At 39.9% G+C, this 17,091-nt stretch overlaps 1 protein-coding gene across 4 annotated transcripts in view; it reads right to left on the bottom strand.

Moving 5' to 3' along the window:
* DGKH (diacylglycerol kinase eta) overlaps window positions 1–17,091 on the bottom strand; it is a 119,712-nt gene that overhangs the window by 42,128 nt on the left and 60,493 nt on the right. For all 4 annotated transcript variants that reach the window (XM_006752963.2, XM_015559489.1, XM_015559497.1 and 1 more), the window contains 5 exons: window positions 16,599–16,758; window positions 14,800–14,908; window positions 14,532–14,671; window positions 11,006–11,090; window positions 502–587 (listed from right to left, as the gene is read on the bottom strand). In XM_006752963.2, coding sequence (XP_006753026.1) covers window positions 502–587; window positions 11,006–11,090; window positions 14,532–14,671; window positions 14,800–14,908; window positions 16,599–16,758 — 580 coding nt within the window. The remainder of the gene's footprint in view (window positions 1–501; window positions 588–11,005; window positions 11,091–14,531; window positions 14,672–14,799; window positions 14,909–16,598; window positions 16,759–17,091) is intronic.

Below are 17,091 nucleotides of genomic sequence, written 5' to 3'. Positions count from 1 at the left end.
GATAAAATCAAGTGGCTTTGGCTCCATGTACAGAATCAGCTTAACTAAATTCTGGTAACTTTAAATTAAAATATAATTATGTACTTTAAACATGCTGAGAAAAGTCATTTAAAAAAATCTCATCAGTTTTCCTTTTCCTGATATAAACATTTCCTAAGTAGTAGTGTTTATGGAAGTAATAAATTATAATGAAATGTGTTTCCTATATTATAATAACCATAAATACTTCTTTAAATAGGAACTTAGCATAATTAAACTCTAAACACTTATTGTACCTTTTTGACAAAGAAATCTTTCAAATTAAGCCTTAAAAAATACCCTTTAAAAATTCTCCACCATAAATGTCAAATGATTTTTTAAATGGAAATTTGGTTTATCTAATTCAATAAGCTACTACAAAGATATCTTTTGGAAAACAAGTCAGAGAAATGTCAGTGGTAAAACCAGCTTCCCTTTCATTTTCACCATATAACTATTTCATGACCTCACTCTGTAACTCACTTAGCAGATGATATGACTACTGCATGTTCATCAGAATTAAGGATTTTTGTAAGATGATCTGCAACTGAATCTTCATAAATTGTCATCTGAAAAAAATAGAAAAAACTATATTGTGTTATTGTTGCCAGCAATTATTCAACTAGGTTATCACTGCTTTAAAAATGGGATCATTCAGGGCACACGTGACACAGGGCAATGGCTACAATGAATACATAAAATATTTCCTTTCTGTGAAAGGCTGTAAGTTTCTGGAATTCTTTAATTTATACTCATAGAAAAATCCATAAAAAAATCTTTAAAACATTTTTTAAGTGTGAAAATACAAAGAATTCATACAATTGAGTACAAAACTGCCAGATTATCTAATAAGCATGGGCCAAAGACTAAAAAAAAATTTTTTTAAATATATTTTATTGATTTTTTACAGAGAGGGAGAGAGATAGAGAGCCAGAAACATCGATGAGAGAGAAACATCGATCAGCTGCCTCCTGCACATCTCCCACTGAGGATGTGCCCGCAACCGAGGCACATGCCCTTGACCGGAATCGAACCTGGTACCTTTCAGTCCACAAGCTGAACCTCTATCCACTGAGCCAAACCAGTTAGGGCGGTTCTACTTTATAAAGTATAAAAACAGATAAAACTAATCTATGCCATCAGAAGTCAGGATAGTGGTTATTGGGGTGGGAGGTGGGAGTAGTGAATAAAAGGAAGCATGAGGGGCCTAATGTGGTGCTGTTAATGCTGCCTTGTGATCTGGGTGTTGATTACATCGGTTCACTTAGTTTGTGGAAACTGGCCAAGGTCTGCATTTATGATATGTACTTTTTTGTAACATCCTATCTAATAAAGAGGGAATATGCTAATTGATCCTCATGCCGTGGCAAAGATGGTGGTGCCCATAGCCAATAAGGAGGGAATATGCTAATTGACTGCCATGCCCTCAAAGATGGCAACGCCCATCGCCACAAGATGGCGGCACCCAGTCCCCTCATCCCCCAAGCTGTCCAGGGCTGGCCCGAGGCACAGGCAAGCCTCAAATGGCGGCTGCCCAGACAATGCCCAAGGTGCAGGCAAGACTTGGATGGCGGCTGCCCAGCCGCCCAGGGCCGCCCAAGGCTCAGGTAACCAGGGCTGGCCAAGGCTTGCGCTGTCGGCAGTGGCAGCAGCAGAGGTGTGATGGGGCGCCGCTTTCCCCTGATCACCGGGTCGCCTCCCACCCCTCAGGGCTCCCAGACTGTGAGAGGGGGCAGGCCTGGCTGAGGGACCCCCCGTCCAGTGCATGCATTTTCACGCACTGGGCCTCTAGTAATTCAATAAAGCTTTTTTTAAATGCTGAATGCAATCATACAAGCATGTAAATAAATATTTCTCTCAAACCATGAAATAACCAAATGCCAATGGAGTCCTATATTCCCTTTTCAATGTGACTCAAACTTTAATAGTCTGTTGAAAGATCATATCTCCCTAATATATGAAAATGTGTACAATATTTACAGTTTCATATCAAGAGGCTTCCATCAAGTTTTTGCCTCAAATATATTCCATGTCACATGGCTCAAAAATTTCCACTGTAAGCCATCTGTTCTCTGCAGACCGGCCTCTCTGCTCTCCTGCCTGACTTTCATTGCTCTCCACCAATCAGCCTATTCATTCAGGCTCAAATGAAGATTCAATGATCCACATCCCCTATAAAGCTTTCCTGAGTAGCCTCTTCCCAAAGGGACCTCATTCACCATTAACATCCAATTCCACCAGTGGCTAATTAATATGTTGTCACTCTTTTAAATTTCTATCTTACTTTTTTCAAAGGCAGACTATGTATGGAAAAAATTTACCTAAAAGAAAGTTGGGGAAAAGCTTCACACAATATTATATTGACTCACAAATCCACTTTATTGCTTTCTGGGTCTAAACATTAAAAAAAACTGCATCTTTACAGTTAAGATCAGAAAAATGAAAATACATCTATCCAAAAGGAAAGAAAGAAAATATTTTTTCAAAAAGATTAGTTTTATTTCATTTTCCTACAGGATAGATTGTCATAAAGCCTAAGAAGGTAGAAAAAAATATTATAAACTATCATTAATTCCATTTGAATTTACAATAAAGAAATCCAAGTTTTTGTCCATTAAATATAAACAAAGGCAAAGAATACAATCTCCTCCAGAGAAAATGAAATAAAACCTCCATGTCTGAGGATAAAATGATTGCTATCACTTGCTAACCTATTGTGTAGTCATTTAGCCGTCACAAAGGTAAGGTGATAATAGCTAACATTCTTATTGTGCAGCAGGCGCTGTGATTAAACATTTTGTATTTATTTATCCCAGTAGGTGTCCTGTTTCACAGCCAAGGAATGTGAGGCTCAGGTGAACTGAGTGGTTTTCCCAGGATCTACAGCTAATGAAGAGGAAACAAGCTGGGGCAGACCTGAGGATGCTGGGGCTTGTTCCCCTAAGCAAGTCTTGGTCTTTGCTTAACTGTATTTGTTAAATACAAATTTTATCATTTTTCACATGTATCATTATTACAGCCTTCTTGCTGGGCTTCTTGTATCCTGCTCCTTTTCAAACCATTCTCCACTTAACAAGTGTTTAAAAAACAACAAAAACAGAAACCTGGCCCTGGCCGGGTAGGTCAGTTGGTTAGCGTGTCATCCCATGTACCAAAAGGTCGAGGGTTCAATTCCGGTCAGAGCACATATCCAAGTTGTGGGTTTGATCCCCTGTTGGAGGCAACCAATTGATGTTTCACTCTCGCATCAATGTTTCTCTCTTTCACTTCATCTCTCTCTAAAATCAATACAAGCATGAGGATTTAAAAAAACAAAAACACAAATCTGATCATACCACATCCCTGCTTAAAAATGTCTGAGGCGACCCCTCCTACTTTCCAGATAATGTAAAAACCCTTTAGCTAACAAGAAAGACCTCTAGAGTTCCCAAGACCCTGAAGGATCGGTCTGACCCTCCTTCCCTCTTCTGTCCTGTATTTTGATGCTCTTTCCTTGCACCGCATGTTCTACCATGCGGTAACTCCATAGAATTATTTGTATGCCCCAATTTACCAAGGTACTTATTACCATGCTCTTTGTAGTGCTCTTGTTCAACCAGCTTATCCCTACTTTTCTTTTGTGCTGAAAACAGAGTTTAGGAACAACTCCCTCTGTAAAGACTTCACTAAACTTACCAGGCCAAGAACCCTCTCTTCCGTACAACCATTACACCCTGAAAATACCTAAACATTACTGATCATTTCCTTGTCTATCCCTCCTACTAGGCCAGAGATTTCTAAACTTTCTGAGCTCAAGCCTAGTAAGTCAAGGGATTCCTTTTTTAAAAAAAATATATCTTTTTATTGATGAAGGGAGAGGGAGAAAGAGATTGAAACATCAATGAAGACAGAGAATCATTGATTGGCTGACCCCTGCACGACCCCTTCTGAGGATCAAGCCCGCAACCAAGAAATGTGCTCTGACTATGAATCAAACCATGACCTCCTGGTTCACAGGTTGATGCTCAACCTCTGAGCCACACCAGTCCCAGTCAGGCAAGGGATTCTTAATGTCTTAACAATTTTGCCATAGTGCCCTTAGGCCAAAAGAAGTACCTAACAGTAGTTAAGTCTAAACAACTTAATAAATATTTATGTCCTAAAAACTCAATAACCACTTGAAAAAATAATGGATATACATTTTTAAAAAACCCACAAATGTCTTACTTCATTTTTAAATAACTAGTTCTAAGTCTCTTGGCATTGTATACATGTGAAACCTTGGAATGAGATTGGACAATGATACCGCATTTCCTACTCACAGCAAGTTTAGTGAGATTTAAGGCCATTCTTCCCTGTTTTCAGGGAGATGACTGAGGCACCTCAGTTCTTACTTTCTCTTTGATTACCTCGGCATTAATTCACAGGCATCTGTTAACTTACTAGACTTGTACGACTGGATATGATACAGAAGAGACCAAAAATAGGACTCCTGCATCAATAAGCTTTGAATCCAATTGGAAAGTAGGAATCTGGCTCCTAAGAGAGGTGAGGCCAGAGGGCTTTGATGCCAAGATGCTCATTGTTCCAAAAAGGCTTGGTCTTTAGATCAAAATTTAACAAGAAGAATTTTGTTATTCTGCCAGTCACAGTGTCAAATGACAGTATAATGGTGAGTGAATAATACACACTGCCTGATCTTCACAGTGTGATAGTACCTAGATCATGGAAGGTGAAGGGGCTACAGAACTCCTGAGGAATAACAGAATCCTAGGACTTGAGAGACAGGGATGGCTGCTCTCAGCAAGTGATACCTAAGCTGATACCCAAGATGGGAACGGAAGTGAACTAATAAGCTCATGCTAATGGAAGGACACAAATTTATTCACAAAGGGTTAGAGGAAGACATGATGGGTAGGGTGATTGTACGTTAAAGGCAAACAATAAATTTTCTAATATTGAGTAATAAAAAATAATCACGATTACTGAAGGATATCATGAAACCACTATTTTTACAATGTTTAGAAAGTACAACAGCAAATAGCATTACTGAATTCTGGCCATAAGGAATCAATCAACGACACTGTCACAATTCCTTAAGTTCTGTAATTTCATGATGCCAAAAGAATGCTGTCAGTAAGATAATTAGGAAGATCGACCACCCTCTCTGTCCACTTAAGGAAAATTAAAAAATAATAATTTCACGATCATGTCTGAGGAAATCCAAAATGAATGTTTTATTTTAAAAAATATATAAGCTGGCCCTGGCTGGTGTGGCTCAGTGATTAGACTGTCGACTTGCCCACCCACAGTCGTGTTGGATTCCTGCTCAAGGGCACATACCTGGGTCACAGATTTGATCCCTGGTCCCAGCTGGGGCACATACGGGAGGCAACCAATTGAAGAGTCTCTCTCACATCGACATTTCTCTCAATCTCTCTCTCTCTTCCCACCCTACCTCCCCCCTTTCCACTCTCTCTAAAAGGCAACGGAAAAAATACTGCAGTTGAGAATTAACCAAAAAGAGAAAAAGAAAAAATATATATCTATATACTAGAGGCCCGGTGCACAAAAATTTGTGCACTCGGGGGGATCCCTCAGCCCGGCCTGTGCCCTGTCACAGTCTGGGACCCCTCGGGGGATGTCCACTTGCTGGTTTAGGCCCGCTCCCAGGGGGACCGGGCCTAAACTGGCAGTCAGATAATACCCATCAGCCCCTCACCCAGAATGACCAGGCACCTAAGCGGGACCCTCCCCCTGATCTGGGACACCCTTCAGGGCAAACCAGCTGGCTCACACCCATGCACCAGGTTTATTATATAGGATATAAAAGCCTAAGCGACCATCACAACAGAACGGACGATTGAATAGGCTGCATGGGGCGACCAGCCGGCAAGGGGGTTAGTGAGGGATGACCAAATGACTGCAGATGACGGTGCCCATAGCCAATAATAAGGGAATATGCTAACTGACTGCCACACCCTCAAAGATGGCGGCACCCACAGCCAATAAGGAGGGAATATGCTAATTGACTACGATCCCTCAAAGATGACAGCACCCACAGCCACAAGGTGGCTAGCAGGGAAGGGCAGTTGGGGGCGACCAGACCGGCAGGGGAGAGCAGTTGGGGGCAACCAGGACTGCAGGGGAGGGCAGTTGGGGGTGATCAGGCCAGCAAGGGAGTGGTAGGTGTCTCTCAGACTGGCAGGGGAGTGGTTAGGGGCAATCAGGCAGGCAGGCAGGTAAGTGGTTGGGAGCCAGCAGTCCCGGATTGTGAGGGGAATGTCTAACTGTCGGTTTAGGCCCAATCCCTGTGGGGACATCCGGCAGTAGGACATCCCCCAAGGGGTCCCAGATTGGAGAGGATACAGGCTGGGTTGAGGGACACCCCCCGACCCCATGCATGAATTTTGTGCACTAGGCCTCTAGTATATATGTGTATGTGTGTGTGTGTGTGTGTGTGTGTGTGTGTGTGTGTGTGTGTGTGTATGGCTAAGTGACAAACCTTATGTCCGTCTGACCGGCCAGTGTGTATGACACGTACTGGCAATTTAAAAATAAGCATTTTTTAAAAAGAAAAAAAAAGAAAAAAAAAGTGTTGACTCCCACAGGCACAATACATATAAAGCTCTTGCTGGCACCAATCACATTGTTGTTTTTGAATTTGGTTGTTTTGGTTGACATTCAACCGTGAACCACATTGTGATTTATTCATTGCTAGTACATATGACATGCATTGGCAATTTAAAAATAAACGTTGACTCATGCATGTGCGATACATATAAAGCTCTCACTGGCACCAATTGCATGCATGTTTTAATTTTATAATACTATATTATATACTAGTATACTATTTTGACATGTAATTTTTTCAGTGATGTAACTGCACAGATCTTTCTTCTAATTAATTTCCTTTCAATGTGCATGAATCCTTGCACTGGGTCACTAGTAATATATTATAAATAAAAATGCTGCTGGAAATAAAATAATAAATATATTATTCTTTTTAAAAATATGTTTTGATTTTTTTTTGAGAGAGAGAGTGATAGAGAGAAACATCGATGAGAGACGAATATCATCAATTGACTGCCTCCTGCATGCCCCTTACCAGGATGGAGCCCACAACCTGGGCATGTGTCCTGACTGAAAAGTGAACTTGCTACCTCTTAGAACTCAATCAACTGATGAGCCACACCAGCCAGGCAATATATTAATCTCTAGTAGTAATTATCTCTGGGTAGTAGAATTATAAGATTTGTATTTTCTTTTTTATATATTATTATATTTTTGAAAATTTTAATTAATTTATTTCATCTTTATTGTTGATAGTATTACAGATATCTCCCTCCCCCCCGCCACCCTTGGCCCCCGCAATGACCTCCTTCACCCAGATCCTGCCCACCCTAGGCCTTCACTACCCTATTGTCTGTGTCCATGGGTAATGCATATATGCATGTAAGTTCTTTGGCTAACTTCTTCCCACCCCCCACCTTCCCTCTGAGATTTGTCAGTTTGTTCCATGTTTCCATGGCTCTGGTTCTATTCATCAGTTTTGTTTGTTTGATTCCTTATTCGTTTATTTTTTTAGATTTAATTGTTGATAGATATGTATTTATTGCCATTTTATTGTTCATCTTTCCTTCTCCTTCTTCTTCTCCTTCTTCCTCTTCCTCATCCTCTTCCTCTTCCTCTTCCTCCTCCTCTTGCTCCTCCTTCCCCTCCTCCTCCTTCAAAACCCTTTAACATTTCATGTAATACTGTTTTGGTGGTCATGAACTCCTTTAGCTTTTTCTTGTCTGGGAAGCTCTTTATCTAACCTTCAAATCTAAATGATAGCTTTGCTGGGTAGAGTAATCTTGGTTGTAGGTCCTTGCTTGCATCACTTTGAATATTTCTTGCCACTCTCTTCTGGCCTGCAAAGTTTCTGTTGAGAAATCAGTTGACAGCTGTATGGGCACTCATAGGTAATTAATTGTTTTTCTCTTGCTCCTCTTATGATTCTATGTCATTAGCCTTTGGCATTTTAATTATGATGTGTCTTGGTGTGGGTCTCTTATTTGGGACTCTGTCCTTCCTGGACTTGTAAGTCTATTTCTTTCACTAGGTAAGGGATGTTTACTGTCATTATTTCTTCAAATACATTCTTAATTTCTTACTCCCTCTCTTCTCCTTCCTGCACTCCCATGATGTGAATGTTGGTACAATTAAAGTTGTACCAGAGGTTCCTTACACTCTGTATGTATTTTTGGATTTTCTTTTCTTCTCGCTCTTCTGATTGGATGTTTTTTGCTTCTTCATATTTCAAATAGCTAATTAGATTCTTGACATCCTCTACTCTACTACTGATTCCCGGTAAATTATTCTTCATTTCAGTTAGTGTATCCTTCATTTCTGACTGGTCCTTTTTCATGTCTTTGATATTTTCAATAAGTTTCTTGAAGCTCTCATTAAGTTCCTTGAGCATCCTTATAACCATTGTTTTGAACTCTATCTAGTAGTTTGCTTGCTTCCATTTCATTTAGCTCTTTATCTGCAGATTTCTTCTGTTCTTTCATTTGTCACATGTTTCTTTGTCTCCTCATTTTGGCTGCTTCCCTGTGTTTGTTTCTATTAATGTATTTTTCATCATCATATACTGTGTTTTTGTTGCTCGAATGAATTTTATTATTTCTTCAAGGTTCTTCACATACATACACCTTAAGAGATATCAATTAGGCATAACATGTTCTCAAAAAATTAGGGTTGGCATGCAGAAGAATTTTGAGTCAGAGATTTTGCTGGTTTTGCCATGCACTCACAAAAAGGTTGCCCACCCCTGTGTTATAGTTACACCCCTTTAGGTGCACTCCTGTGTGGGCTATGTGTACTGTCCTGTTATAGTTGAGCCTTGGTTGCTGTTGGTATCACTGGAGGAATTGACCCCCAGGCTAATTGGCTGTGAGGACCAGCTGCAACTACAGTGGAAGAGCTGCTATGCAGGGGATAACCCCATGGAGCTGGACTTGCTTCAGTGGGACTTTGGTGCTCACCAAGTCCGCCCCTTAAGTGTATCACTCATGGATGTGGTAGAGGGTAATCTGGTGTGGTCTGAAGCTGTACACCAGTTGCATTGGTTCTGGGGTCTCCCAAGAGGTGCAAAGTCAGCCACTGCCTATGCCCTGGCTAGGGCCATCCAGCATGAGCTACAGAGCAATCTGAAGATGGCTGCTACTTTTGTCGGGCTTAGAAAGTGCCCAGGAGAGGCCAAGCTGTTAATCTTGGCAAGTTGCTGCTAGTGTCAGGCCTGGGGCCACTTACCGAGGTACGGGAACACTGAGTCCAGCTGCAGTTTGTTTGTGAGATTTTAGTAAAGTCTGAAGCCTGAGCCAGGACAGGCCATTCATATAAAAAATAAATTGCAAAGAGTTTGGATGGGGCTGCAAATTGAGTGGAGCATGGTCTCAGGGAATCTTCAGGGTGAGGCAGACAGTGTGGCCCAGGTTGATGGTGACTCAGATATGGTTCCTGCCAGTCAGGTGTGTGTGTGTGTGTGTGTCTGGGGGGAGGGGGTGGGTCCCAACTCTTTTGTCTGGGAGAAGGCTGCTCCTGAGTTCTTGCACTGATGCCAGACAATTTAGTTCCTCTCCATATGTCCCTGGATCCTGTAAACCTGCTGCCCCAGTGCTATAGCTCAGAGGGAGTGAGTCAGAGTAAGTCCACTGGCAGGCCCTTTAAGAGGAACTGCCTGGGACTCTAGAAGCCTTCCAGGCACTGGAACCCTAGGCTGAGGGTCCTGGTGTGGGGCTGGTACTCCTTGCTCCGCATGGGATATCCCACACAATTAAAAACATGCCACACATGGGTGTCAGACTAGCCCATTCCGTGCCTCTCCTGTACCTCCTACCAGTCTCAATGTGGCTTCTTTTTGAATCTCTAGTTGTAGGACTTCTGTTCAGCAAGATTTTAGGTGGTTCTATACTTTAGTTGTAATTCTGATGTGGTTGTGGGAAGATGCAAGTACCAGCATTTACCTATACTGCCATCTTGGTTCCTCTAAATTTTCAAAATTTTTATAAGCAGTTTTTGCTACCTTATATCAGAAAAAGTTTTTCAAAATTCAATTAGTTTCCTTAAGGAAGAGCTCCATGTTTCTAGTTTCCATTCCTTTCCTTAGTTTTGACAAGATCATAATTTTCTTAATGACAAAACAAAGATTTCAACTGTAAAATAAAACAGATGAATTTTCCTCGAGGGGAAAATAAGCTATCATAGATCAAATGGTCTTAGTGAGTCAGAGAATAATCCTTTAAAAATCTGGTTTTGTTGTAAGTCTTCAGGGCTTTGAGATTTAATCAGAATGCTGAATCTTTAAGAACATCTAAAAACTGTATTATTTATGGTCCGTAGCAGGGATGGAATAAAGTACACTGTTTTTCTTCCTTTGTTTTATCTTGATCAACAGGCTTAACCTGTAGACCTGTTCTGATGCACCCTCAAAAAAGGTGCATACAGTATTGTAGCCACGAGTATTGGTGTGTTTGGAGATTGTTTATGGGAGCAGGGCTAACCCTATTGATCACACAGGTGTTCATGGCTGAAGCAGCAGATGAATAAAAGCCAATAGGAACCTGTCATCATCTGACCTTCCCTGGAGCCCTGTTGGTCAGAGGCAGGAGGCAGGTGGAATGTTTGGGGAGAGCTATGAGGGGTGTTTTCACACACTCATTATCTCATTTAATCTTCACAACATGGTAGTCTCACTCTACAGAGGAAGTCACAGAGGCCCATGAAGGTGAGTGATATGGCTAAATTCACACTCCCGGTGTGGGTGTTCATGCAAGGTCTCTAACCTAGATCATAAGGATCCATCCTCTTGGGAGAGGACTGTAAGAAGACAATAAGACCAGACACCAAACAATAAAACATAAAATTAAGTAAATATGCTACCATATCTTATCAGCTTTCTTATTTGTTCAAGATATTCACCCCCATTTTCATATAATAAATAGGTAAAGGGTTAAAGTCTTACATAAAATTCTTCAGGTGCTTCTGGAGGTCCTGGAAGTAGAGAAGCCTTTGGTGGCAATTTGAGTTCATAGGTCATTATACTCCACCTGAAGGGAGAAAAATCTTTGGTCTAAAATGCCCTTAAAATTTAATAAACTGGCTATATCTCACTTGATATACAAAAACAGGCACATATATGAACTATGGTTTATTGTATTTTAAAACAACCAAATGTGATTGAATATAAACAGCACTTGAAAAATAAAACAACCAAATATGGGAAAAGAGATGAAATTTTGGTAATTTCACAAAATGCTGAATTCATAAGTTATGATTTCCCTATCCTATCAATTCTCTGTGTATTTATAACTTCCAAACATTTTAAGGCCATGACCCAAAGTAAGAAATGCACATGTCTAATAATTCCCCTTCTTCACCAGATGCAATGCATTCTAACTTTTCTATTCTTATCTGTTTCACTTTTAAAAGAATGCTCACTGTAATTTAATAACTAGATTATACAACTTACTAATGGATCACAACCCAAAGTTCTAAAACACCATCCTAGATTAAATAAATGTACACTACCTATAAAAAAAAATCATTCTCCATGTCACAACCAGTCATGCCACGGGTTCTATTCCCAGTCAGGACACATGCCCTGGTTTCGGGCTTGATCTCCTATGGAGAGTGTGCAGGAGGTAGCTTATTGAACATGTTTCCCTCTCATCAATGTTTCTCTATCCCTCTCGCTTCCCCTCTCTCTAAAAAAATCAATAAAAAACATATATTTTTAAAAAGAAGTACCAGGCAGACAAAAATATGCCATTCTTACTCTGTCTCCACAAACCTGTTTCCATCTTTGTAAGAAAGTCACAATAATGCTTATTAGCTATCCCACATGTTGTTTTGAGGATTAAATCAATTGATAATATATAAAAAAGTTTTGATAATTTGGAATATTATTAAACAGCAATATTTTCACCTGGTCCTTATATAAACAGTATCCTTAAGGTAGTAATGAAAAGTCAGGAACATCTTCTGTCACCATATATTTGGCCCCTTTGCCCATTTGGTGACAGAAGATGATTTGACTTTGGGTGGTGGGCTCACAATGCAATATACAGATCATGTATCACAGAAATGTACACTTGAAATCTATATGATCTTATCAACTTAACTAGTGGCCTGTGCACAGATTCATGCACTGGTGGGGTCCCTCAGCCTGGCCTGCACCCTCTCGCAATACGGGACCCCTTGGGGGATGTTGAACTGCTGGTTTCGGCCAGATTCCCGCAGGCCACCTGCAGGGATCGGGCAGAAACCAGCAGTCTGACAACCGAGCAGCAGGCGGCCAGGGGGAGGCCGGGAGCCCGAGCCCTGGCCAGGCGCTGCGCCGTTCCTGCTCATCCAGGCCCCGCTGCACCTGCCGCCGCCACCGCTTGGTAGGCTCGCTGCCCCTCTGCTGCAATCTCCAACCTGCAGCTGCGTTGAGCGTCTGCCCTCTGGTGGTCAGTGTGCATCATAATGACCAGTTGTTCAGTTGTTTGGTTACTTAGGCTTTTATATATAGATGTCATCCCAATAAACTTTAAAAAATTAAATCAATTAGAAAATATTTTTTAATAAAGCCAGGAACAAAATGTTATGTTTCTAATAATTGTATTTTTTTTTAGGTTCAAAAATCTAATATAGCCCTGACCAGTGTCTCAGTGGTTAGTGTGTCAGCCCGAGCATTGAAGGGTCATGGGTTTGATTCCCAGTCAAGGGCACATACCTGGGTTGCAGGTTTGTGCTGGTCAGGGTGTGTGTGGGAGGCAACCAATTGGTGTGTCTCTCTCAAATCCATGCCTCTGTCTCTTTCTCTATCACCCCCTCCCTCCCTTCCACTCTTTAAAAAAGCAATTAAAAAAAATCAATAGAAAAATATCCTCAGGTGAGGATTAACAACAACAACAAAAATCTAAAAGGTTTTTAAATCCCTTTTTATTTTTATTTATTTATTTCTTCCTATGTTTTTGCAGGTGTATCAAGAAATTTCACCTTGGGGGCACTCTTTCTCTGCTGACCATGTGGAGAAGTTAATTTTTATAACGAGGGAAAAGCACACAGAGTAGGATGAAACGAGAGTGTGGTATTTAAATTTGCAACAGGCCCTTTAAAATACCCTGTGTGGTTTGGCGAGCATAGAATTGGGTAGCTGTCTGAGAAATCACCTCCAGGCTCCTTTAAAGACTGAAGGCTAAATCCACTTTCTGCACCCACACTAATGGGGGTATCCCTCTCACCTTATATGTTATATAAATGTCTAGCCACTATATTGTACACTTTACCTAATATAAGATTGAATGTCAACTGTAAATTTAATGAAAAAATTTTTCTAAATGGAGTGTTTGGGATAAATAGAAATAAATGCTCTACGGCCCAACTCTCTTTTTAAATATTCTGTCAGTAAAAGAATTAACCATTTCAATATTACCTTATGACAGGCAAGGTTACAATTAATTAGGTTATAGCTCATTTGAGAGCAATTATATTTTAGATGGGTGCCTCCCTGATGATTTTGTTACTTTCCAGAAGAGTTCCACAAATGGCTAATCCTATCAAAGCTGTTTTGATTCATTATAAATTCAAGTTTATAATGATATTTTGACTTTTATCTTTTTTAAAAATTAAATTCTTTATTGTTTAAAGTACTACATATGTCTCCTTTCCCCTCATTGGCCTCTCCCTGGCCATTCCCATCCCCCAGCACATGCCCTCACTTTCCTACTAGCTATGTCCATTGGTTATGCTTATATGCATGCATACAAGTCCTTTGGTTGATCTCTTACCCGCCTCCCCTGCCTTCATATTTTGACATTTGTCTTCTTATGGGGGTGGAGAGGTTATTGCTCACTGAGTCCTGTTGTCCCCTATACCTAAATTCTAAAACCTCCTCCATAAGGCTCAGGGTACATGCACTGTGATTTCTTCTTTCCATGTGGAGCATTTAGAGAGAAAGCAGTGAGGAGATGATACCAAGGGGACCATAAAGGGTGATAGTTCTCCCAGATGCATCTCTCTTCTTTTAGTATTTAGTTCTTTGTTGGTTTAATTCATTCTTCATAAGCATCATTAAGAAAAGATATTGTAACAAATCCAAACTTTATAGATCTTTTTCAGCTTTAATGAAACCACAAGATGATAATCATTGAAAGGCCCCCTCCCCAAATTAACCATTTAAAGCTTTCTTCTGACCTGAACAGCAATTAAAAGTAGTTAGTATCAACAGAGCCTTCTATCTCTAAAATAACGGGTTCATTAGACTAGTTTTCTCAGTTTTTGCTACAATTCACTCACTCAAAAAAGATATTGACTGAGTGTCTACTCTCTGCTGGGCTCTGTTCTAGACCTCAGGGGTGAGAGCGTGGACAGGACCAGGAAGTCTCTGCCCTCAAGGGGCCTACAGTCAGCAAAATTTAAGTTCTCAAAAAAAAAAAAAAAAAAAAAAAAAAGATTGCAGTATGCCATTTTCAAACTAGATAGAGGAGATAATTCACTCTTACCTGTCCAGCATTTTGGTGCTGGCTCGTTCCAGCTTCTCTAGGATCTGGGGAAGTTGAGTGTCATCATCGTATGAACCACCCCAGCCCAGAACCCGGGCCAGGTCATTTCCGGTTCCCAAAGGCAGCACGCCAAGCTGACACTAGAAGAGAGCACAACAGGGAGACCTCAGACAAGGGGAGAGATAGGGTCTATGACAGCTCTACACTTCTCTGTCAGCTGGTTAGTACACATTCATGTTAGCTCGCAATGAAAAGAATTAGTACTTGCCTGTTTATTCAAGTTGAGCTTATCAATTTCTGACAAAACCCAACCTACACTTCCATCTCCTCCACAAACAAGAATCCGGAAATTGTCAAACTTCTGGAATAATCTTAAACTGAAAGTAAAAAGTGTTTTATTTTAATATAAATAAAAAAATTCACTTTCCCTAATTCTGTGTTATTCTATATTTATTGGTGTTCATGTTCAGATTAAATATAAGAAATCTTACATAATAATTATACTATAAAGTTAATTTAGGTACAATTTTAACTCAATAAAACCTCTTAATCATAAAGAGGGAAGAGGATTATAAGTAGAAATGGAAGTAAAATTAGAAGGGAAAAAAGAAATAAGAAAACAAAAAAGAAGCAGAACCCAGGAAAGAGAATGAAAGATAAGTGATATAAGATGGTAAAAGTAGTGATTTTTTCTTCCCATGACAAGGCTAAGTTACTTCCTCAAGCATAGCAGGTTCCAAACCAGGGGTGGGCATCAAGGGCACTGTTGCTATTGAGTGGCAGTTCCTAAAGAAATCCCAAACCTTGACAATGTGTCAGTTTTTGTAGTCCTGTCAGTTGTTCTCCTCCTCTTCTCCTAGTCTCAGGTCAATCTTTTTACTCCTATCTCCCTGCCTCTCGACTTTTGACATGCCCCACCTCCTGAGTGTACCTGTGCATAGCTCAAGTATGGTGGGAAATCTAAAAAGTATGTTACAGAGATAACCTCAAGAAGTTTAACAAAGAAAGTTCCTTGGGTGGGAATAACTAATGTCAAGAATATAAGATATAAGAACTATAAAGGATTATAAAACAAATGTACTAAGAAAGGAGACAGAGCTAACCAGCAATGGGAGAGACAAAGGTGAGAAGAGAGGCCAGAAGAGGAAATGCCAGGACCCAAACAAAGGGAAGTGAGGGATGTCCACGTAGATAAAGGAGGAGTTGGGTACACATGAGAAAGACCAACACCAGTGACCAGAGGGCCTGAACTTTGCAAGAAAAAGGCAATGGAAATAAAAAGGAACAAAAGTGAAAAGAGGGACAAGAAAAGAGTAAGGAGAGAAATATGGAAGACAGAAAAATCTGAAAATCCCCATTTCTACTTTTATGTTCATGCGTCAAGGTGACGGTGGAACCCTAGAGAAAAGCAGAGTTGGCATAAATAAATCATAGAGAACGCTGGGCTCTGGTTCAAATGACACAATATCAGCTCTCCAACAAAATCACACATACACTAAAAATGTACTGACAGTGCCTCAAGGCACATTTTCCTTCACTGAAAATATTATTTAATATTTTTTCAGATCTTATGTTAAATGACATTCCAGATGGCAGAAACAATAAAGAAAAGCATTTCTTTGCCACTTGTATGGAGTGAGTCTGAAATCCTGGAGGAACTACCTAGAGACCCATGATAGTAACCATGCTTTAGTTAAACAACTGATCGTATTACATACAAATCAATACAAGTCTTCCATGCAAATCATTTTCTAAAGTTAGTTTGTATTTCTATATTTTCACATTTATCTTTCTTAGAGCTCAGCACACTCTGAGTGCTTGATTGATGTAAGATATGACTAAAACACTTTCTAAACACATTTTGGAATTTGTATCACACAAGGAAGTTATATCAATATCAAAGAGGTTGTGTTAAATTTATAATTAGAATTTTTAAAAAGGGAGGCGTGAGAAGATCAAAACAGAGATGTCTAAATGAGTCTACAATTTTCATGAACTGAAAAGCCAGACACATTTCATGCTCAGTGCTATGTTTCATTTAAAAGAGACTTATCAATAATCAATTACCCCAAATAAGGACCTCCATTCATTAAATCAAACACCTGAGCTGGATTTAGTAACTGTTTAAACCGTCGAAGGAACTTGACTCCCTGATTATCTCCACTCTTGGAGTTGACGAAAACCAGTAAAGGACTAACACAGAATGAAAACGTTGCTCTACAGAAACCTGGAAAAAACACAGGACAAGATCAATATGCATAGCTTCCTCTCTTAAACTAACAAACATCCAGAGAAAAGAAGAGAAAGTCATAAAAATAAAGAACCAGGTTCATTACTTTAACAATAAGTTATAAATTAGCCCCCCAATTGGAGATTGGTTTATTATTTACATATTAAAAATATAAAAACATATAGAGAGGAGTTATCTTTTAAAATATGCTCTATAATGAAAAATCATAACAAATGGGAAAAGTATTAATCAGAGATAATTTGAGATGTAGGACCTACTTTAACAACAATTATAAGGAAAACCAATCAATCTATGTACTTGTATTTAGTA

The sequence above is a fragment of the Myotis davidii genome, unplaced genomic scaffold, assembly GCF_000327345.1.
Source record: "Myotis davidii unplaced genomic scaffold, ASM32734v1 scaffold70, whole genome shotgun sequence".
Taxonomy (NCBI): Eukaryota; Metazoa; Chordata; class Mammalia; order Chiroptera; family Vespertilionidae; genus Myotis; species Myotis davidii.
The sequence above is the reverse complement of the archived record's forward strand: the minus strand, read 5'-3'. Positions and strand labels throughout refer to the sequence as shown.